This window comes from Crocodylus porosus, unplaced genomic scaffold, assembly GCF_001723895.1.
Source record: "Crocodylus porosus isolate Cpor-Errol unplaced genomic scaffold, CroPor_comp1, whole genome shotgun sequence".
NCBI classification, from domain to species: Eukaryota; Metazoa; Chordata; order Crocodylia; family Crocodylidae; genus Crocodylus; species Crocodylus porosus.
In genome coordinates this window covers 155,483,866-155,508,062 of record NW_017728886.1, presented here as the reverse complement: position 1 = coordinate 155,508,062, position 24,197 = coordinate 155,483,866, and the positions used below count along the sequence as shown (strand labels likewise).

Here is a 24,197-nt window from a genome sequence, read left to right as displayed (position 1 = left end):
TTTTTTTTTTTTTTAGAAGCCAAGTGACGCTGTTTGGAAGTCACATCTCTATGCCTCCACCATGTAAAAGTATGGAGGAAGAAAATAAAATGTTAGCTCCTTTCTAAGAACACCTGAGGATGCTGCTGAGCTACTTCATGTTTTATTGTTTTAAAAATCATTAGTGAAAACAGTCAAAACTTTCCAAGACAATTCCTGACTGTTTCACTTAAATTGCTGAATTGTGTTAATTCTCAGTCCAGTTCATGGAAGCAATTCAGATTGTTCACGGGAATTCAGGCCCTGGTACTGGAACACTGGTTATCCATGCTGTGAGTGCTAATTTCTATGTATTATCATTTGCATCATACAGACTGCATTTTAGACTGACATGGAAGAACATTAGATTCGAAGCTCTTTGTTACAGAGCATTTATCAAACAGTAAAGCAGGAACTAACTATAAAAGGAGTGAAGCAGTTCAGTGGTGCTCAAGCTTTCAACCCGGCAGAGCAAGTGAGTGGCCTGGGGCAGGTCCACAGGCCAAAAGAAGCCACACATGCCAGGATCAGGCCCTGCGACCTGACACTGCCCCCTCCCTGCCCCATGCACTGGGAATGGACTCCAGGGGTCTACCTGGCACCAGCCCTGCATGGCAGGACTGGGCCCTGGGGGTCTGGCACTGCCCCCTTCCAGCCCCCGACACTGGGACTGGGCCCTGGGGGCCAGTGCTAACCCCATCAGACCCTGAGCCCCAGATTTGGGCCCCAGTGGCCTGGCACCACCCATGCCCAGCCCTGTGTGCTGGGATCAGGTGGCCAATCCAGCACACCAGGCCTATGGCTGCCCACAGGTCCAGAAATTTGGAGCATGGAAGTGGTTTTGCCACTCCCCTGCTGCCAAATGTCCAGACCCATGAGAAGCCCTGCAGGCAGACAACATGATGCCTTGGGCCAAGGGCTAAGCAACCCCACATTACAATGTTCTCCTCTGGTTACGCTGTTCTAGGGGAAACCAATTTTGGGAAGGGCTGATTTCCCTTACTAGGTCACCCTTATCCTATGGGGATTTCCCCTCTGCGCAGTCATTTCTCCCTGCTGGAGGCAGCAGGATACAGAGGACTGTGATCTGTGGGAAAAACAAGACAGGACATCCCTGAGAGAACTGGAAAAAGTGGGGACAGGTTATTGTGTGAAAGCACGAAGCCTAAACATAGGTAGCTTTGGCCTGCATGGTGGCCCAAGATTTGTGCAGACCCAAGATGCTGGCATTTCTGGACCTTGTCTGCTCTACCGAGGGACAATGTCTCCTCATGGCAGAACAGCTAGGAAGAAAATCTGTAGGACTCATGGAGTTTTCTGTCTACAGGGCGGAAAAATCTTGTGTAGGAAAGGCACCTGGCCTTCAGCATTTGACTAGCTTCTCCATAGATTACAACTTTTTTGTGGTGCAGAACCAGGACTCACAATGCTTTCTTATTTTGGGACCGCTTCTTTCACTGCCAATGAAACAGAAGATGTTTCTGCTTCATCCTTCCTAATATTCAGGTCACACTAGACCCTGCTTGTGCAAATCACACAAGACGCTGCTTACCCGTAGATGTCTACAACCTCCTCCTCCAGCAAGCCACTATTCTTGCAGTGCTTGAGGGATACCAACTACAACTCTTTACAGAAGTGTGATCCTGCCCTACACTAACATGATTCACAAGGGAAGCAATTTCTGTCTACCGATCCACTGGCTGGTTAAATTACCAAACAGGGCCTCAAGTGCTGCACTTTCAGAAGTTAACAGTATAGAGCAACACATTTAAACTAATAATACAGCTTCCCTGTCATTCACAGGAATATAAAATTACTGCCCCTCTGCCCAGAACACAACGGGGGACAGATTACACAAGAGAACAGCAGCAAGAGCTTTCTATCTGCAGCCATGAACATGAGTCTAATTCTCTCACTCTCTCTCTTTTTTCTTTTACGGTGCCAAAGATAATGTAAAGTGGAGAGCAAAACAAGAGTGCAAACAAGAGTGAAAACGACTGGTTTGGGTGTGCAGAGAAATGGATGGAAAGCTAAATTGGATGAAGCACCAGAAAATGTACTTTAAAGAACAATGCTAAACTGGCAGGGGGTGGACTGGATGACCTACCAGGACTTTTCCATCTTTAACTTCTATGATTCTATTAAAAAGCTGAGAGAGTGAACAATGTATCCACCTCTCCCTTTTTTTCTTTTTCCTTTGGCTTCATGAGCAAATGACATTGCAGCCTGTTTTTTCCAAGAAATAATCAGGAACCAAACCTCAGAAAACAAAACAACACTTTAGAAGAGTTATTTTGCTTCTACTGGTGTAAATACAGGTGATTTATTAACAAGTTCTGTTTCCTTTTTAAGACTGTCCCTGGCAGCCAAGGGAAAAGCCAGGTTATAATGATGTGTGTCCTATTACAAGAGGAACATTTACGACTATAAATAACCCGCCAAATCAGTAGGTCTTTTCTAAGGAAAATCTCTCATTTGAATCCAAAGGGATAAGGACTGCAGAAGACAGAGTATGGTTTGTACAATTTGGTTCAATAAGAAGAAATGATATGATTATAACAGAAAGCAGTGGAATCAGGTTTACTGAGCATGGGAAAGGACCCAGACATTTCTGACCCCCTAAGGTCATCTCCCATTGAACTGATTTTCTTTCTAGAATTCAACTTCTGCAAAGAGGGGACAAAATTTTCCTGCTGCCTATTTCGTAAGTTTTGCATTAGGATTACATGAAGTTTGTACATATTCTGTAGGTGAATTCATTGCTATTACAGTTAATTCCCAGCTCCATGTTCTGCTACATATAAATCATATTAACTCCCAGAATGCATGTGCATGGTAGCTGATTATTCTATATGATATTAAAATCAGTATTCATACTTTACATATATAATTAGAACACAGAATACAGTGGGAGAGTATACAGATAAATGGGGAAAAAACAATAATAAACTACAATACAGAGTGATACCTTTATTATACTTAGCCCCCATTTATATGTGTACTTCTTCCAACATATTTGGGAGATAGTATGTGTTATACATACAGGAATATCAGAATGTAAAGCTGTTCCTTTTCTACAGATGTGAGGCAAGAATAATGACTGTTTTTTCAACACTACATTAAGTCTTCTGCACCCAGTAAATTTTCTAACAAACACAAAGACTGTACGTCTGCTAACAAGGTTAGATGCTGTTCATACTTATCCATATATTAGACTGAGGATGAAGTCATCGGAGACTTCAAACACGCTAGGATGCAATATCTCTCTAACCAGGCAAGGAGAAATAAGCAGAGCAGTTGCTACTATACAGAATACGGCTGATCTGGGAAGAGACCCAAGCTTTGGAATCTGCAGGAAACCTAAATTAAACCCACATTTTAATCATATCTCTACGTGACTCTCTCTGAATTCTGGAAGCAGCCCTTGTGGGAAACACAGCTGGTGGAGTATTTTAACTGTGATGATGTCAGCCTGATTCTGATAGGCTTCTCGATAAGGTGACACTTTGCTGGAGGAGACTGTGACTTGCAGCTTTGTTTTCACAGCCTGCAAACTCAACATGCTTTTAGCCGGAAGGTGGCACTCTACCCTTCTGCAAGGTAGCTCCTTCCCAGTGTGCAATACCACAACGCAGTGGCTGCACTGACACATCTGTGAACAAAACCCCGTACAAATGATGCCTACTAATTTGTACCTCTTCTGCTGGTGCAGAGACCCGGCGTCTGGCTGCAGAGGGAGACAAATGAGAACAAGATGGAAACTGCAGATGGAAGATTACTATTTTGCAACCTCATTATTCAAAGCATTGGGGCAAATTGTAACAACTGGTTCTGATCCAGGGATTCTTCCTCAGAGCACGAAGCTTGACAGGAGATGCAAGGCTTTCAGACTACATAGTAATGAAACTATCGAGGAATAGGAGACTGTCAATAAAAAATGTAATGCCAAAACTCCTTTGTGGGTTTCTTAAAAGTGACAGTCAAAAATGCATGATAAGAAAACCAAATCTTGAGTGCCTTCCATGAATTACCAACAGCACCAGAGGCCCTAGTTCTCACGACTGTGTAATGGATTTGTAAATGTGAAACAACTACACACCTAATTCGCAGGCTCCGTTACCTTAAAGGTAGGAACATAACTGTGCAATGTAAACAGCTCTGGAAGCAAGGACCTTTTCCTATTAAAACTGAAACAGGGTAATAGCTCTTATCCCACGGCAACAATGCTCTTTTGTTTTCCTTCCCAGACTTCAGCACTAAAGCCATTCAGTTTCCAGTCCCTGTCTCTTTCTCTCATGTTCTCCACTCCACTGCTTTTAAAACCAAATCCAAACGATGTGCACCAAGATGCTTTTGTTTTTAAAAAATAACATGAATATTTCTGTGCACTAAATTGCTCTCTAATTTAGTTAATCTATCCCACACTGAACTACTCAGATACCTGAGGTAACCATTTCCAATTAACACATTCTAGGTCTAAAAGGCACCCCCACCTCACACACACACACTGGTCTGAAGGGAAGTGGAGGAGCATGGGTAGCCTTGGCATAGTGGTCATTTTTCTTGTGAAGTTTCCTTAGGACACACAATCTGCCAGCTAGGCAGTATTTAAACCACTTGTAGCTGAAACCTGAATGAAACGCTGTGTTGTTTCAGTGGCTTAAATGTGCAAATGAAACCATTCCAGGAGAGCTCCAAGTTTTCAAGCCATGGAAATTCACTGCCTCATCCCCTCCCTACCCCTCCAGGCTAGTTTTTGTTTCAGACTGAAGTATACTGCAGCATTTTGGAACAAGAATTAGTCAAAAGTAAAAATCAGCTCTCAGAGTAAAATATGCATACTGAGCATTTTAATCATCTCCACTGAGCTCATGGTTCTAATCTAGCGGATAAAGCGTGAAGGGCCTGGTACCCAATATTACCAACAGCTAGATGGGCAGTTCAGTGGATAGAGCGATGGACTGGGGACTCTAAACTCTGTGTTCTTGAAACCAGATCTGTTTTATCCCTATGTATTTGTATGGTGCTTACTGTCTTCCTTGGGGCTCAATAGTAATGTCTAGAGCAGGGAAGTCCAGCTTCTAAGACTCCGGGGGCCACATGCAGTGCAGGCTGCACCAGCTGAGCCACAGGGCTGCATGAACACCCTCTATCCCACTGCACCATGTGCCCAGGCACACACACCAGCTCCACATGGGCATGTGAGTGCAATTCCCTCCCCCTACTGCAATGCATGAGTGCAATTCCCCTTTGCTTCCCCCTACTGCAAAGTGTGCCCTTGTGGGCAACTCCCCACACAACTGCACAAAGCCCCCCACTATGCAGGTGTGATCCCTCACACACGGCCCCATTCCCCCTCCGTTTCTGCGTAGCTTCATACTCACCCTCAGCTCCTCATGCGGCTTGCCGTGCTGCCACACCCCTCTGAGGGGAGCCAGGAAGCAGCAGCTGGAGAGAAGGGGAAGCCCAGAGACCCCAGCTGCTGCTGTAGCCAGAGCGAGGGGGGGATGGCAGCCAAGCAAGAGCACAGGGGCCACAATTTAACTAGTCATGGGCCACCAGCCAGACAGAATTGAGGATTACTGAAGAACTGAACCAATCTCCCTGCACCAACCCCATCAAGCAAATCACCTTAAAGTAAGTTGTTCCTAGGAAGCAAACACGTTTCTCATTCCACTTGTACCCTCTAGCGATGCCACTTATTACCTGTGCTCGATGCTCTCCAACAGCAAACTGTATCACAGCAATGCCTGGGTTATGGCTGTCTTCAATTCTCTCCACGGTGCTGGAGTCTATTTTCAGGTCACTGCTGATTTCTGCGCTCTGAATAAAGTCTTCTGTTTTTAAGTCCTCTACCTTCTTCAGCTCCCCATTAGCCAACTGAATGATCGACCCTTTCATGAAGTAAGGGGGCAGTGTCGGAGGAGCTGCTGTCGGAGAAGCAACAGACTGCACGACGGGAAGGTGGATCTGGGCCTGCACCACGGCTGCCTGGTAGGCTGGCTGGGTTGCGAGCGACTCAACGCTGTAATTCTCATTCTTAGGAATGGCGGTAGTGACAAATGTATGAGGCACTGCTGCAAACTGAGGAGATGAAGTGACTATAGCAGGTGCTACTCCTGATGATTCCACGTCTGCATTGCCAACTGGTATAAGCAGAGGCTGGGTGCCAGGGATCACCAGATGCTGTGGCAGGTTTCCAGGGTAACCAATTGCTTGCTGCTGACCACTCAGATAGCCAATTACTGGCGGCTGGGTCCCGGTGTAGAAGGCCGTAGCAGGCAGTCCGACAGGGACTTGCTCAGAGGCGCTGTGGGTGGTCTGAATGACAGTATGAGGGGACAAGGTGGCGATTGTTTTCACCCCCTCATGGCCCATAGTCTGTTGTGGAGATAAAGCATAGGACCTGTGGGCTGGCTTTCCTAAATGCAAGTTTCCCTTGTCGTTGAGGGTTGAGGGAGAGGTTTCTCTGTGGGTGGCCTGCTGGACCTCCATATCTGCGGTAGGTGTGCTGCTGTTCGGTACGACCATCACAGAGGCCCGGACACTGGAGGAATCTCGTGTGCTATATTCGGCAGGACTCGGGTGAACCACCACGTGCCTGGTCTCGTAATGGTGAGGAGCTGGTTTATTGCCTGCTTTGACTAGACCCACGTCTGCAGAGGGTGAGAGGCCATACCGCCTGCTTTTCTCTAGCTCTCCGTTCAGAATTTCCTTGGCCTGCATTGCTTGCAGCCGGCTGCTCTCTGCCTTCTTGGTAGGATCCCTGGTGACAAAGTGGCCTCCAGAGTCTGTGTACTGCAGCACCACTTGGGAGGAAGGCCCAAGGGTGAGTGTGGGTGGAATCACTGTTTGGTGGGGATGCATATGGACTGGGATGGTCGGAGGAGAGACGTTTCGGACCGCGCTCTGGGGAGAGCCGGAAATGTGGACGTACTGGTTTTGTTGGGTAGGAGGAGGAGACCCTGCTGAAATCAACCCCGGTGTCCTGACGAGATGCTGCTCAACTTTGTGCCCCTGCTGGCCCAAGCTGCTCATGCTGGCCAGCAAAGTGGAATAAGCCTCCAGCTGAGAGCGCTGGGATGGAGTGGTTGCAACAGCAGTGGCAGAGGCTGCTGCGCCAGTCCCGGAATTGGCTGTCGGGGAAATCAGCTGGGAGGGGATGAACCCGGCATATGGTCCACTGTACTGGGGCCCAACGAACTGGAAAGTGGGTTGCAGGTGCGTGTACTGCACAGGGGAGACAGGTGTCCCTGATTGTGACAGTGCAGGTGAATACACCGTGGGAAGTGTTGTTGTGGCTGGAACGGACCTGGGAGCACTGGGTGGGGAATAGTCCATTCCTGTGGACAGTGATTTGTGTAAGCCCTGCTGTAAACCAATCTCCACCGAAGTCCCTCCAGGTCTGTGTCTTCCACCCATGCTGCTTTGGCTGCTGGACGTGCTGGAGAGCCATATTAAGTTATCTGCACGGTGGTTCTCGTTTGGCAGGACTAATGGCTTCACCTCGGAAGGCAGGCTGGTGGCAGGGATTTCTCGCTTTTTGGGCGGCAGGCATTCATTGCTCCTTTCTTGGTTGGATTTCATCTTTCGCCGTCCCCCCTCCACTGCTCTTGCTTCACTGTCTGGCTGGTTCAGATTTCAGTCTGATAAATGGAAAGTCACATTTGATTTCTGAAGGGGATCCAGTGACTTCATGAGGAATCATCTCCTTGTGAGCACAATCCTCCAACAGCTGCTCTGGATTCTGGAATGAGACATGAGTTGGGGGGGGGGAGGAAAGGGAAATCAAAATATCAATTCAGGAGAAAGAAAAATCTTTACAAAATTAAGAACAGACTTTCAGTGCTGCAAACACTCCTAGGATCAGATTATAGCTCTACTTTAAAAGCAGTGAAACCACCGGCTACGTCAAGTTAATACATCATAAAAATCATTAACAGATTGGGCAATCAAAACTCAAAGACCAAACTTTTCTGCAGTTAAGCGTGGTAACTTTTTTAACACCTCAAGGCTCATTGTTTCTCCTTTTCTGAAAAAGTGTTGTGTTTCCATATAATACATATGTCATTCTCCCACACACTTACCCTCCACCTTTAAAAAAAATGGGACAATCTCATCCTAGCAGGTCCTACAACATGGGATCACTGTAGTATCTCATATGTTGCATGAACACATATGGAAAAATATTTACATTAGCAACTAGTAGCTTTCAGTAGCTCAGAAGGAAGATGCATTTCTTGTAGCCTCTTAGACCTCTGAGTGAGCAACACAAGGCTTTCATTTTGCTTTGGTCTGCACTGCAAACAGTTACCTTTTCCTCTTGTCTCCAGCCATGGCTCATTACAATGAGACACAAGTGCCCTTCATCTACTCATTTGGCAATGAACCCCAGCCAAGCCATTTATTTACAGCAACAGCATAAAGCCAAAGATGGCTCTGTGCCAGATTTTTAATGAGGTTTCTGTTACTTTTGAAGCCCTCTGCTATTGGCTGCTCATAGGAAAATGACCTGGTGGAATGCTACTCTGCAAAATAATTGGTCTCCGACATCCATATCTGTCTGTATAGGTCACAGTGTACCTGCCTGTTTAAACTATACACCACCATGATGATGGCCGTAGATGTAGTGCCTACTGGATCAAATTTCCTTGTTTCTTAGCAACCAATGAACTATAAGACACAGCTGGTGTGTGTAACAAACACATTTCCACCAGTGCAGGGGCAGGGCATTTCCTAAGTCAATGAGAACAGCTCTCTAACAAGAAGCGGAATAAGCATTCCACCTTGGAGGCCACAATTCAGTCAGAAAGTCACAGGCAGGGAGCACAACAGTACAGGTCAGATCTGAATTTGGATCTGAAGGTACCCCATGTTAAGAGGGTTTGGGGTGTTTGAGACTGGCCACTCCCACGAGACAGGGCAGAGGCAAGCGCCAAATCTGTAGGTTGCTCAGAAATCGAAAGGCTCATGCATTTATATAGGTTTGAAGCAAAGTGTCATCTCTTCTGCTGACCTACTTAGGTAGAAAGTTGCTTCTGCCATCATTAAGATAAGGGACAAGGTCTCCCTAAATCCTATCATTTCCTGATAAAAAACATAGTGCACCCAAGGTGCTACAGTCACCCACCCTGGCGATCTTCAAAAAGGGTCTTGACACCCACCTTGCTGGGAGCAGATGATCCCAGCAGTCTTTCCTGCCCAGGTGCAGGGGGGCTGGACCCAATGATCTGTGAGGTCCTTTCCAGCCCCTAACTTCTATGAAACTACGTCAGTGATTAGTCCCTTTCTTTTTTAAATAAATTCAAAGTACTCCCCCCCACCAAAGTTATGCACTCCTGTTCTTGTTTCATGACTGAAACTTTACAGAAAACGAAACTCTTCTCGCCCCCATTCAGCTACTGTTCAGCACCTGTACTGCTGCCTTTTTTAAAGATATGCAAGGGTGGGCGTTCAGAAATGTATCGCCTCACGCTACAGGACTTTGAACAACAGCAGCATTATTTTATGCATGAGAAACAGAAACAATGTGAGAGGAAGCCTCAGTGGAAAGAGATGGTGTAACAGATATTAAATGTGAATGCTGTTGATCAGTAATGACAGTTTTCTTATACAATGGAAAGTAACATTCCTTCTGTTTCCCTTCTTTCCCTCCTCAACAAATGCCTGATCAGTGATCATAATGCAAGGCATGAACAATAAGCTTGCCATATACCTCTTACATGGTGTTATGACAACATGGAAGACTGAGATTAAAACCTCAAGGCCCTCATTTAGATTTGATGTGCCTCAGAGCTGTTATAATCTTAAGGGAAAGGCCCAAAGTATTCTAATGGTGTGGGGTAATTTTTCTTTTTAAATGGGCCATTTCATGGCTGGAAAAATTAATAAATGTTAAATAAGCCACCACAGCTATTTGCATAGACCCTACAAAAACAGTTTGCTGTGCTTTCGCTTCATGACTCTATAGGAGCAGTTTACTAGTGTGAAATAAAAGTAAGCTGACAGAGGCTAGTGGACAAGTTATTTGTAGGTTCTGAAGCTGTTCTCAAATTAAAGCAGCTACAGTCATTTAACTTCTTTGCCAAGCCCCAGACAGAGTTACAGCTAAGAGAAACAAGGTGATCTAACTGGTAACAGCAAGGGACCGAAACCAAGGCCAGCTGGGTTCCCATCAAGCATGAGTATTGACACTGCCCAGCTGTATGGCTCTGGGTGAATCACTTTGGCATTTGCTGCGCTTCAAGTTTTCCCATCTGTAAAATAAGTATAAGCACTGCTGACCTCACAGTTTACTAAACCCCAGTTAATACATGAGAAATCAGTAAAGACGCAAAGCTGGTTTTGTACATAATACTAATAATGTTGGTCACAGAGGACAGAATTCAGGTTCTGTCCGTAATAAAGCATAAAATTTTTCTTTAAAATAGTGATCACTTAAAAATTATTTGAAAGCCTGCTTTCAGAAGTGGCTCCCTGCACAATCCAGGCTGATGTGCTGAGTCCTACAGACTTGCCAGTGAGCCAGGGAATCCATTACTACTGCAGACTCAGTTGGACAAGGGCAGGCAGGAGACAAGAGCCCTGTTATTTGGACTGCAGCTATCACTCTTTGTAACAGTTACTCAGCCTGTCTTGGCAACAGCTAAAATTATTCTATTAGATATGACTTACAGATTTTTATTTTTAAGTTCAACTAAAAATAAAATTGCCAAGCTACATTTGCGCAGTCATCGGTAGTTAACTTTAGCTCACTGTAGTTTTGTATCCTGGGCAGCAAACCTTGGCAGAAGATCTCCCAGACTTAGGCAGCTGCACAGAAGCACTGGGATGGAACCTGTTTTACATATTCATGGTGTTCCTCCTATTGAACTTGGATGCTTGACAGAATTGATCTGTTTGATCTCTTGTAGAGATAGGCCTTATTCCAAAGGATCTAAACATACCTAGAGGGGAATATTTGCCTTCGTATCTAAAGCTGAGATATGGCCCCCAGCTGACTCCAAACCCCAGTTCTAAATATAACCCAGCTTTGGAGAAGGGATGAATCCTTAATTTATATAATACACAAACCAGATCCCCAGATTTAGATGTTCTACAACTTTGAGGAGCTTTGGATTCAGATTCTCTGTCTCAAATCTACTAGAGGGAGAGTCAAGTGAAATTCAAGAGTTTCAGTTTGCAGGGGTTTTTTGTTCTGCTGCTACTCAAAAAGGTTTTCACCCCCTGAATTTTGGGTTTGAGTAAGCCCCAAAACTCAAAACAAAACTCCTTCAAAACAACCAAATATCAACTGCTTTCGTATTTAATTTATGCATAACAATGTATTTCTACCTATAAGGAAAAACCATAAATGAGTCTAGAGTCATTCAGGTGGGGTTGGAGCTTAGCAAACCTTTTTGATTAACATGATGTTGGGTTGGAGACAGTAATGGAATCTGAAGCCAGATGAGACATACATGGCTTTAAGGTACTGTTTATTTTTTTTTCCACAAGTGTTTCATAGAGATCACAGAGGTAACCAAAGAGTTTCCCATCATCTCTACATCAGTGGTTCCAACCTTTTTGGAATCAAGGCACCCTTCACTGGAGTCGAGGAACCCTTCCATAACTTTTGTGAATTGAGTAGTACCCAATTTCAAAAACTAATTTATATATTACAGGTCTTACTTCCTTGTGGAGGGAGCCAGGAGGTGGGAGTGGGGGACAAGCCAGGCAGGGACAAGCCTTAACACGTGCTTATCTTTTTTATCTTGAGATACCATTCAAAGGACCTCATGCCACCCTTGGTGAGTATAGGAGGAGCAAACAAGCTAATGGGCCAGGGGGAAACAAACTGCCAATTTTATTTAATTTCTCCCTGAACTATAAACGTTAGCCAAAATTTTCAAGTCTGGCTACCTGAAATTATGTTTCTAACTTATTTAGGAGATCAGCAGCTAGGTTTTCAGAACAGTGGGCACCCACTTCTCACTGAAACAAAATCAGCCCATTGTGTCTTCAGTGTTTAGAAAGTTTTGACCTAACATTTTAAATGACAGTAACAGCAAGAAAGATGCAACCAATTCTGCTTGAAACATAAGAATTAGATCCAAAGGTCTGCCCAAAGGTAAAGCATGAGGTTCACTTATTTTTCCTTTCCTGTCACAAAATCATATTCTCATTCTGCCGACACTCTCAGGCATGGTCTACCATTTATAATTTGCATGTTTATTTTGCAAGATTAAAATAATTCTTGGCTCTGAGATTTCCTTTTCCTTGTTTAATTGGAGAGTTTTTATGAGAATTTATAAGATCTGCAAAACAGCTGGAAATTCTGGACAATCTCTCAATCTCTGCTCCCTCCCCTGCCATGCATGTGTGCATGTGTGTATTTATGGCTCTCTGCTCTCTCCCCGGGGTGGGTGTGTGTGTGTGTGTGTGTGTGTGTGTGTGTGTGTGTGTTTATGGCAAGGAGGTACAGGGGACAAAGGAGATTGGGGACAGCAGCTGGACTTTGGTATCCCTGGCAAACAGAACACATGGAACATTGCTGAAGTGTCTGGGTAGCCAGTGTCCGCTGGCAGCCTGCCCACGCTCAAATTCCTGGAAAGGCTTAAGGCAGAAACATAATCGCTTGAAGGAGCCACCATCTGGGTCTGTGCTAGCCCCACATGGATTGCTCACTAGAGCTCAGAATTTGTATTTTCACAAAAAAATGCATTTCTCAAAGGCTTCTCTATCTAAATATGTTGACCAGAATGGTATTTTCATATTTATTCTTTTTCTAATGAATTTAAAGCTTATGAAAGCAGCCTGGCTGATAGCTCCAGAGGCTGCACTCCTCTTTTTATCCACAGAAGAGGTACAATAAAGGCAAAACCTGACATGACACCTTCCCCTTACCACCCTGACTACAAGCTTCATTTCAGACACAGGAGACTGATTCTCTGGGTCACAGGAGAGTCCAGACTCTGTGGACCAGATTGTTAAGAGTTTATGGATGCCTAAAGATGAAGAGAAGTATCTTGTGAGATTTTCAGCTCTCAGTGGAGTGAGGGCCCTTGGTACTTTTGAAAGTCCCACTAGGTATGCAGTCATGTAAATACCTTAACAAAACTGCCTCATGTTTATTCAGCCCAGGTCCTGCTGCTGAAACCACTAACAATGCTAGCTATTCATATGCTTTTCTAATCATTTAGGAAGTGGATGGAGCCCATAAGCTCCAGGCCACAGAACAATCACTAGGAGGGAGTGACTTTTAGTCTTCAAGCTAGGTTGCATTTGAAACCAGCCACCTACAGGTGAAAGGCTCCCAGCCCCTGAATTCTGAGGCTATATATTATTGAGTTTTTAGTATTCAGTTTTGCCACTCAGAACATGGCTGGTCGTTTCAGACACACATCAGTGTGATACAAAGTGCACTCCCTCTGGAAGTCACTATGAGCTGTCAGTCAAGGGCAGGCCTATTCAATCTAATCCACTTTAATATCCAAAGATTACAGTGGAAAGACAAACCCTTGAATCAAGTCTGGCACACCCCTGTCCTGGTATACTACATGCAGCCCTGTAAACTAAATCAGTTGTGCACCCAGGGATCTGTACCCACCAAGTGTGGAGAACACTCAGCTCCCAGGTCACAGGAGCTCAAGGCACTTAGCCTCACAACTCCCTAGTGCAGGAGCTCACAATTGGGCTTGCACAGATCAAAAGCTGGCCACATTATAGGACATTTGGCACCTGTATTTGGATCCTCAGATCTATATGCCAGCTTTCCCCAAACCCTACAGATTAACCTCTGCCTACTATATATTTATAGTGGTAACTGCTACAGATTTCATTAGCCTTGTCATGTGTCACTTAGCACTGGCCAACAATAGCTGCACAAGTTAATGGTCCAAACCTACCAATTTCCCAGTCCTCTGGCAGACTTCCCAGAAGGGCCACTTGCAGAGATCCATTAATAAGAAACATGAAAAGCTCTAATAAAATTTGAAAATTCTTTCCCATACCTAGAGGACTCCTGACCAACGCTCTATCTGTGAGCCAGACGGTCCACAGCAGCTTCAGTGCTTAGCACACCTTTGGGAATGAATGCACTGTGGCAAACGGATACAGATTTTGTGAAGTGCAAAACAATTTGTTTTCCATAAGATCAGATATCTTCTACCTCAACATAAAAAGAAACTGTAGACTCAGACCAGCAGATCATTGGGCATGAGAGGTCCAGCAGCTCAATGAGACCTTCATATCTTACGATGCGAGAGTGTGAGCTAATGGCAGCTGTGGGTCAGACTTGTGAGATGAAGACTGTAGAGGTATGAATCTCATCCCCAAACCCTGACCTGGCAGGGTCTCAACTCAGGCATTCACTTATTATCTCTTATTTGCATAAGTATGTAACACAAGCCGGTTGTTAGAAAACAAACAAACATAGGCCACCATAGGACAATTGCCTGCGCCAGCTCCCTAAATGCTGAATTTGTTGAGGTAAGAGTGAGCGTTTTATTTTGGAAGCAGGACACATTTGTCCTGTTTACATGTTCTACTATGATGACTTCAGTGAGGTAGACTCAATTATTCTACCTGATAGATGTTGGGGAGCTGTTCAAGAATGACAGTTACTCATCGTGCTATTATTAAATTCACTGTATGATGATTAACTTAGACAAGAATTTAATTTTCAAAAGTTTGCAGACGTTCAGTGTCATCTTAGGTGGGTGTTATTTCATGGCTCCGTGCCTCTGCGCATGTGGAGAAAAACTGCTTTCTTTTCAGTCTCTCTCATAATCATGCAATGATTTTTAGAGACAGCAAGGGAAGTGTGTGGCTCTCTAGGCATGCGACGGGCACACAGCTACACATCGACTGCCGAGTAATTGTACATTGATGGTTTCAGAGGTCAGTTCCATGAATTCTTAGCTGCCCTTTCTCTGGGTCTTTAGTCTCAGATTTCGAATGAGACAGCCATTACTCAATGTAAAAGTTCCCTTTTCTAGAATGCTTTGCAACAAGTTCAGAGCAAATCCTATCCTCAGCACCCAGGCTGAGAAAGCAAGCTGTGTCATCTGCAAAGGAATGTGTCTTCTTCCAAAGCCACGAAGTTACTCAGCAGGAAATTCTGCAGAGTAAGAGATGTCATAATGTCTCCAGGTTTGCTGCCTCCCATCCTCATTCCATTCCCCTGAAATTCCATGCATACTATGGCCAATCTTAGAGTTACAAAAAAAAATACACAGGACCTAAAAGACATGAGTTTAGCTTACAAAATATCCCCCAAATTGTTTAAAAATGCTACGTGGTCTTGCTACTTGCTTTCTGATGCCTGAGCTGTTGGGGTGCACATTCTCCCCTTACAACCATAAGGGTTAGAAACTGACTTTACCTTTTAAATGAAATTCGTGATTCCCATGTAATCACCTGGCTCCAGGAGCTGGGGCTTTAACCCCCTCCTCCAACCAAATATATAATACTCACAATGAAAATGTGAAAGTTGGAAACACTGATTACAGTGGAAGCCTTCTTGGAGCATGGAAGTATGGACTCACTGACATATTGTCATATCCTGCACCTGCCTCCTCTATCCTGTAGAGGAGGCAGGTGCAGGATATGACAATAAGGGCCTTAATACTAGATCTCTGAGCCAGAGACAATGTATATGGACATAACATCACATACATTAGGAGGCACTACTTCACAGTCAGGGCAGCTAGGAGCTGGAACCAACTTCCAAGGGAAGTGGTGCTGGCTCCTACCCTAGGGTCTTCAAAAGGAGGCTAGATAATCACCTAGCCAGGGTTGTTTGATCCCAGCATCCTTTTCTGCCCATGGCAGGGGGTTGGACTTGATGATCTGATTAGGTCCCTTCCGACCCTACCAATTAACTAACTAACTAACTATGAAACATTACCAGAGCTGTACAGCAAACAGAAATACTGATAGTGATAACAGATGAGACAAAGCTATGCAAGTCAGAATCTGGATCTAGGCATTTCAGTCTGGAGTTTTACTTCAAGTGAGTTGTAAGTTATGGCTCTATAAACTAAACCTGGCATGAAATATTTCACTGTTATATTGTACTTAAAGCAGAGCTCTTTTGTGTTTGACATTTCAAGTCTGATGGAGAATTTAAAAACTGAAATATAATGCTGAAACCCTAATTAAACTGAATGCAAACAAAACTGAGCCACCGAAAGAGTTCAGTTCTCTGCTGCCTTCCAGGTCGGGTGGTCACCATTTCTACATATGCAAAGAGTATGGTGGGGCATGATCAGTTCAGAGTGGCAGCTGCTTACTTTAGCTACTCAAGACATTTAGCATCTTCATATCCTGGAGAAGTCTAAATTAGGTTTCTCTTTGCGAAGTGCAAAAGGGAAAAGGGACTATCTTTTAGCTGCTCTCTTCAGAAACAGTAAATATATAAATACAGAAGTAGGGACGGGCATTGAGAACTAGTGTATACCTATTCATACAATTTCAACAATGTCACCCAAATACCACGTGTTACATCAAACAATGGTATGCAATAAGGGCACACACAGAAGATGTAATAAACCAGCCTACAAGGACGGGTTTCATTATGCAGCATCACTAAACCCACAATGTTGCCAGCTAACTATGGGGCAATTGCCCCCACAGCTGCACTAGATCCATCCCACTATAAACGCAAGCAAATCTTTTAAAGTGTCCATAAGGATTCTCTTCCATTATGGAAGAGATCAGTGTTAGTAGCTGCAATGCAGTGTGGTTTGTGGCACATGCCAAATGCCTGAGCTGCTTTGATAGTTCCAACATATGTGGGGAACATGAGAATGCTGTGTGTATAAATTTGGCTTCAGTGGGATGTTTCAATGCTCTCTCTCTCTCCTGCCCAACCCCAATCACATCTCAGGCTATAGGGAACAAAGAGGCCACATTATGTAAGGAGGAAACTGTTTAGCCCTTCTGCACCACTGCATGGTTAGACAGATGCAGTGTGTGGGTTTTTGCTTTCCTTTAAAACACCTTGGCCATTGCCAGGGTACTATGATGGACCAACTGTTTTATCTAGTACAAGAAGCCCTCCCCCTCCTACACGAATTCCCAGGAGGCATTTTGGCAGCGTATATGAGTGAACGGAGTTCATTTATAAACATGTATAATACAGAAATTCTTTTGCTGCTGTTTCTCATTTATCTAAAATGTGTCCAGCAAGAATGGGAGCTGCCTACACAATTTTCCATTGAAAATTTCAGACTATAACCGTAGAAAACACCCACTCTCTACTTATTTTAACACAATGCAGAAACTGTCATGCCTCTATGCACAAACACATTTGTACCTCTTACATATGTCATGTGTGCCTCTTTCCACGTGCAGGCCCTCCACAAACATGCTCATTGATGCCTGTGCTTTATAAACCCATGTACACGTGGCACAACAAACTTTAAAAATGTCAAGCCTGATTTTTTCAAAGACATAAACGCCCACTGCTCCAGCTGAAACCAACAGACGGTGTGGGTGTTCACCACCTCCAAAAACCAGGCCATTAGCTTGTTGCAGACTTCAACCAATGTGGGGCTGCCAATTCATACAGAAGCTCTGTGTTTCAAACACAAAATGGACTTTTATGAATCAGCTGATGTCTGGACAGCCTTGGGGTATCAAGGTAGATTTGAAATGGCATAGAGGCAAACTAAAGGCATAGTTGAGGTGGGTGCTAATTCTCCTTGTATCCTGGCATTCCCTACCCCTCTAACTTTAGGAGCAATGGGCAGTATCCAGCAATCCCGCTTTTATTGGTGTGAAAATCAAAGGTCCATCCAAGTCTAGGCAGCTCATGGGTAAGACATACTAATTTATGGAAGCAGTGGCAAACAAGGGAATGATGTGGCATCACATCCAACCACTTTTGGCTCCGTAGGCTATAGGACCAGATACCCATAGACAGAGTAAGGCTCAAACTCATAGCACCAAAATGACTAGAAGGGGCTTCTCAAAAGTACTGAATCCACTCCCCTGCATTTGAAGGCAACTGTTTATCCAAAGTGTCCTAAAAAACATCCACTCCTGCTCCCTGCAACCACAACGACAAAGCATATTATGAAACCAAAGCTCAGGAACACCCTGCACCGGGCCACAGATAAAAAGCAGACAAGACTTGGGTAGTGCCAATGTCCTGTCGTTGTACTGCCAGAGAAGTATCAGGGAACTCCTGCCTCTGGAGTAGTAGCAAAACACCTTTACCACTGGGCCCCCACATCCTTATGACATAAGTATGAATTAACTGCAAATTAAGTAATTCAGGGCTCAAGAGCACACACTAACTCAAGCCGGGACTCCAGCACAATAGGCTATTTAGGGCCTCATTAAAGCACAGGCATATTTAAGTACAGGAGTAAATCCTAGTTGGGCACTTAAATTTAAGTGAACACTTAAGTGTTTTGCTGAATTAGGGCCACTGACAATCAGATGAAGACAATTCTGCCTGGCCTGCAGGACACACAGCTGGCTTTCACTTTTGCTACAGGTGGCTGGTGTTGATGGGAGATTCCCCCACCCCCTTTCTTTTACTGAACGAATCAGTGATGTTTGGGTGTGCCCTCAGGAAATATCTCACTTGTATGCCCCCATGGCAAATGGCGTGATTACCAGAGAAGCCAGTTCTGTTCTGTTCTGAGGTGTTGGTGTGTGTGTGTGCACGAAAAAAACTGTTCAGCAGGTCCTGCTTAAAAATGTGTATCGTGCTTCTGCTACCCATCAGACAAAAGGATTAGCTCCCTATTCCTGACTCGTACTTCATGGGGTGCCTCCCATTTCATGGCCAGCCTTGCAGGCTGATAAAGCTGACACTGAGTCAAATTCATCACTGGCCTCACTTCACTGAGGCCACCACAGGAAGGTAAAATTGACCCCTCACTACTGTATCTGAATAGGAGATGCAAGAAACAATTACCATATTTACTTGAATGTAAGGTGACGTTTCCCACTCAATCAGCGTAGGACAAAAACCCTTTATCTGACATTTACATAGGCGAAGGACAGACATTTAAAAAGCCAGAGCCTAAACTGATTCAGTCGTTGCAGGTTAATCTAACCTGCGTAGATTGAACCAATTTGCAAATAAATAGACATTCGCTTTTGACTCTGGAAATGCAGGCACAAGCCTGCAGGGGCTCAGAGCTGGGGCTAGTTATGGAGTCCAACTCAGTGCTGCCTCCTACTGTGGCAGTGAGGCCTAGGCTGGGGTAGCCCCAGAAAGCGGAGGTCAGCACCCACCACCTCCAGCCCCACACAGGGGCCATGGTTTGCAGGTGGGCTACAGCTGGAGCATAGCTACCCGCCCCCCTCCATCTCCTGGTGGCAGCGGAGCAAACTATTGCGGCAGGCAGAGGTAAAACACCTGTCACCTGCCGCCTACTCACGGAGATATCAGGTACTTGAGGTGGGCTGCTGCAAGCCACGGGTGTGGGCAGTGGAGAGTGGGGCAATGGACTTCAGCCCGGTCCAACCTTGTGGCTCAAGGGCATAGGCGGCAACTGACCCACAGGAGCCCACCCTGAGTACCAGGTGCAGCCACAAGCAAGTGGCAGGTGACAGATGCCTCACCTCCACCAGCCACAATGGTTCACTCTGCCCCTATATATATAGTTTTCAGCTGAACACAATGTTTTATTGATATAATTACAGTTTTAAACCATTTTGGAAGCCTACCAGTGCTTCCACTCGCAATAATAAAATACATTCTAAATACTGATATATTTTGGCATTTGATTTTGGGTTTTTCATCATGGAAAAATCAGAGCTCCTGCTGAGACCACTCTGTACAACCCAGGGAATTATGTGCAGAAAAATTGAAAATTACGCATGGAAAACAAAATTATGCACAAGAAAGCTCAAAATTATGCTAAATTAATTATTTTTTTATATATATTTTTTACAACTGAAACTAAATATAACACTTTTTGAACCTTCTTTAGAAATATATGCAGGTACTTTGTATGGTTGGACGGTGGGTGGGTGTGGGGTTTGTAGGGGGAATGTGAAGGGGTGTGAGGTGGTGCGCAGCCCCCACCACTGGCAGCTCAGCAGCAGCAGGCAGTGGGCCCTTGGAGCACTCATGGACATGGCAGGCAGAGCCCCCGGTGGCATGTGCCTCTGGTCAAGTCCCTGAAGCTGCATGTGCTGGCACAGAGCCAGCCCTGCCCACTGTCATGTGTCTTCACACCAAACTGGTCTGACTCCGTGCCAGCATGTGCGGATTGTGACACTGCAGGCGGGAGCTTTGTGCCATCAGTGGGAAGTCGCCCGTGGTCGCACGGAGCTCACCCCACCTGACAGCGTGAGACTTCATGCCTCCATGTACAGCTTCCCACCCAACCCAATGGCGCACAGCTCCCAGTCCACATGCCATCAGGCAAGGCCAGCCCTCCATGTGGGACTTCCCGCAGATACCTCCTCGGTTCCTGATAGTAAGGGGAGGAGGTGTTATAGGAGGAAGAATTTGGGAGTGCAGAGGGCAAGGGGGGATGCCTGATCCTCCAAATTTAATTTTCCCTGCTGTAGTAGTGGGAGGGAGACAAATTCAAGGCAAACCTTCATTAATTAGATTCTATACTTGGAAAATTATTTAAAATGTATACATTTTCCACGTTTAGAATCTAATTATGTGGGGTTATCTTATATTTGAGCAAATACGGTAAGACAAAAAGTAATAATGGAGGTTAATGACATACTAGCAGGCTGCACAGGCGCAAGCTCTATTCGCAGTGAAATAAAACTCGAATCAATTCCAGCCCTAATTACAAGGTATGTTGGGGCAGATACTATGGTGTGGACAAATGTAATGCTTAGAACGTTCTCAATACACTTTAAATCCCTAGGGCACCTATACACGTGCATGAAGATATCCCCCTCCGTCTGTCCCTGGATTGGGACATTCTAGCTACCCCTGTTTTTCACTCTAGTGGCTGGTTTAACCTGGTAACCCAGGTGACCGTGCTGTAGAAATTTGTGAGGGGAGGAGGAGGTTGCTGTCTTGCTCAGGCAGCATTGTTGGAACACAGAAGCCCCCAGCCTTCAGAGAGAGAATCTCTGGATGAATCAGTGAGTATGCCTGGAAACTAGCTAGTAGTTTAGAACTAAGTATATTTTAGTTACATATTAAGGGCCACCAAGCCCATATTTGTAAGACTCAATTTATTAGAACTTGCTCAAGGTATTTTTGTCTTAAATTCCTTTGTCTACTCCCTCCCCCACCTTCTCCCTGAACAATAAATGTATCGGGTAATAGCATGACTGGCTGTTTTACTCTGTGAATGCCTATGTGGAAAGAGGGAACAGATGGGCCTTTTAGCTCCCTTTTCCTGGGCCAGCTACATTGGGATTGGCTATCTTTGGATGTTTCAAGCTGAAAGAAGCACCCAGAAGCTTTACCAGTGGGGGCAAAGCACCCCAAGGCTTGCAGGGTCCGTGTACAGGTACTCCTCACTTAACATCATCCCAGTTGTTTCATTATTACATCACTGATATATTACAGCACATACTTATTTAAATTGGCGCAATGTTCGGTTATAATGTTGTTCAGCCACTGCCTGCTAGAAGGTAACTACTGTGACATAATTGGATTTTCTTAACATCGTTTCTCTTAAAGTCATTTTTCCCCAGAATGTAATTACGACGTTAAGCGAGAAGTAGCTGTACCATTGGCTGCAGAGCCCTAACAAAGACCAGTGCCCGGGGTGGTAGCTGTGTTACTTGAGGATTGCGGGTGTGGTTCAAGAAAGAGGATGGCCGGATGGAGACACCCCAGGCAAGACTCCTGAAGCATGGTTTTGGGCCTGCCACAATGAGGTGGGTGGCTCTGCATAGTAGCACCTCCTACTGGCCCCGCCATACCCTGGGTGAAGGTCCCAGACTTATTTGGGGTGGAGGAGCAGCCATGTTTTGGGGGAGAGGGGACAGAGAGTGGGCTGAGGGCTCAGTGGCCTGGTGCTTTTTGTGGTTGGGTGTTTGTTCTTATAACTAAATCCTACTCAATTGCTGGGCAGTGGTGGAGGGGAAACAGAGCCATTGCACAAAGCATTATGGTTGTCAGTTCCATGCTCCATGTAAAGTGAATTAGCTCATTAACTGCTAATTATTCCTCATTCTCTCTGCTGCACTCTTGCAGCCAGCCCTGCCTGCAGGTTCTGCTCTGCATACACATCTCTATGCAGTTGCTGGCCATGCAAGGGTCTTGAACAGCTTTCTAGGGAAAGTCCTTTTAAAGCTGCAGTGTGAGGCGGAGATGGTAGGAAGTCCCAAAGAAACCAGCCCCAAAATGAAGAAGCAGAGGCCTCCAACCTCCTCTCCAGGTCTTCCCCCATCTGGGTACTTCCACAGACAGCTTAGTAGTGTGTAGGAGAGGCACGCAGGGAAAGTGAGGCATGAGCTATTGGTTGGGTGCAAAGTAGCAGTGGCAGCTCAGAAGCAAGGGGCAGGAAACACCTGGCAACCCCTCCAACATCCCCCACTCCAGTTTGCAATCAGTGACATTCTGGGAACACTTCCAGTGTCATGTCTGACTGCACCTTCACAAATAAACTCACTGTGTCAACATGGAGTGGCAGAATCTGATCTGAAAGGCACCACTGAAACAACACACCAGATGGGACTACCAGGGCAGCTTCAATTTACCAATGAAGATCTTTGGTTCTAGCAACTGAAAAAATAATAACATTCAGTTTAACATTTTTTTAAAATTGCAAAATGTTTTTGTTTTTATTTTTTAATGAAGTATATATATATTCTGCACTGAGCAAATGGACAAGAAGATCACTACATGGAAACTAAATTGATCCCTAGTCATAGAGGGTAAGCAGTGATCTTGTGTCCTTCCCAGGGTTACCACTACATCTGCCACCTGAGATCCAATAAACTAGGACAAACACCAGTAAAATGGACAGAGGGATGACAGCTACCTGCAGCAGTTTTCAATAAAAAAGCTGAGTAATTATTTGCAGCCCTCTCCTGTGGCTCATATGGAGCTGCAGAGCATTATGCAAGTCTAATGTGCTGCCGGATCTCTTAGGAACAGTCAGCAGCCAAGTCACTCCCTCCTACCATTGGCTCAGCTTCATTAACTTAATCAGGTATTCATTCATTCATTCATTCATTCAAAAAAATTACACTAACCCTGGCAGATAGCCAGTGCCATTCATGCAGAGAAGCGCTCGCACGTCAGTCACACCAACCTGAAGTAAGGAGATAGAGAGGTGGGAACCATAATGTTTTCTGCTTTTGGACAGAAATGAGTTTTGCATGCAGCTTTTGCACATGTGCTGTAGCGAGAGCCCTCGGGAAACTGCTGGGGTGGTAAGGGCTGTCGCATAAGCAGATGCAAGGCTGAGGAGACCTGGGATTGGAAAACATGCCTTTGAGTCAATTCAGCCTGCAAGCCTCAAGGCAGAACTAGACCAGGTCAGCCAAACAATTTGTTAATGGGACTATTTGGAAACAATGAATGGTGGGAGGCTCAGCATACAGATTCATTTTGTTGGGAGCATTTTTCTCTTCCTTGTACACATCCCATACACCTGATACAGTTACAAGAATGGACATATAATGACAGAACTGGGGGCAAGAAAAGGAACAACACAATGAGTGTTAAAAGGATTTGGGAACAAAAGTCTCTGACCCCAGTTTGTAAACATGTCAGACTCTTTCCATAGGTCTGCAATGCTCCAGCCTCACACAGAAATCCAATTTTCTTGGATAGTCCTTATACTTCCTTTACTCATTTCTTGGACAAGTCTGCAAAGAACACCATTTTTCTCTCCCAGTGGCATCAAAATAAGCTTCCCTGTGGGCACATCTACACGAGATGCTAACTGCGCAGTAGTCTAATAATACTGTGCAGTAGCGCATCACAGCACAAACAGTGCTAATATGCTACTGCACAGTATTATTAGGCTACTGTGCAGTATACATGTACTACACTTAACGCACAGTACCTATGGTACATTAACGAATGTGTAGACATGCCCTGTGTTCATCAGTAGGATAAAGGAAAGCTGGTCTACAAATATTCTAACATTATAAAAGCCTAAGTCTGTTTGTATGTCTGTCGGCCCATAATGCTTTATTCTCAATCTGACTGGCTGACAAACAGCCAATCAGAGCACGAACAAGCATTCTGACAGAACGCAGCCCACTGCCATGATGGTGGGGACACAGGGGAC

The 24,197-nt window shown here is 45.0% G+C and overlaps 1 protein-coding gene across 4 annotated transcripts in view; it reads right to left on the bottom strand.

Annotated features, from left to right (window-relative positions):
- ATXN1 (ataxin 1) overlaps positions 1-24,197 on the bottom strand; it is a 274,273-nt gene that overhangs the window by 10,502 nt on the left and 239,574 nt on the right. For all 4 annotated transcript variants that reach the window (XM_019543571.1, XM_019543563.1, XM_019543581.1 and 1 more), the window contains one exon: positions 5,725-7,765. In XM_019543571.1, the coding sequence (XP_019399116.1) occupies positions 5,725-7,605 (1,881 nt within the window). In that variant the 5' untranslated portion in view covers positions 7,606-7,765. The remainder of the gene's footprint in view (positions 1-5,724; positions 7,766-24,197) is intronic.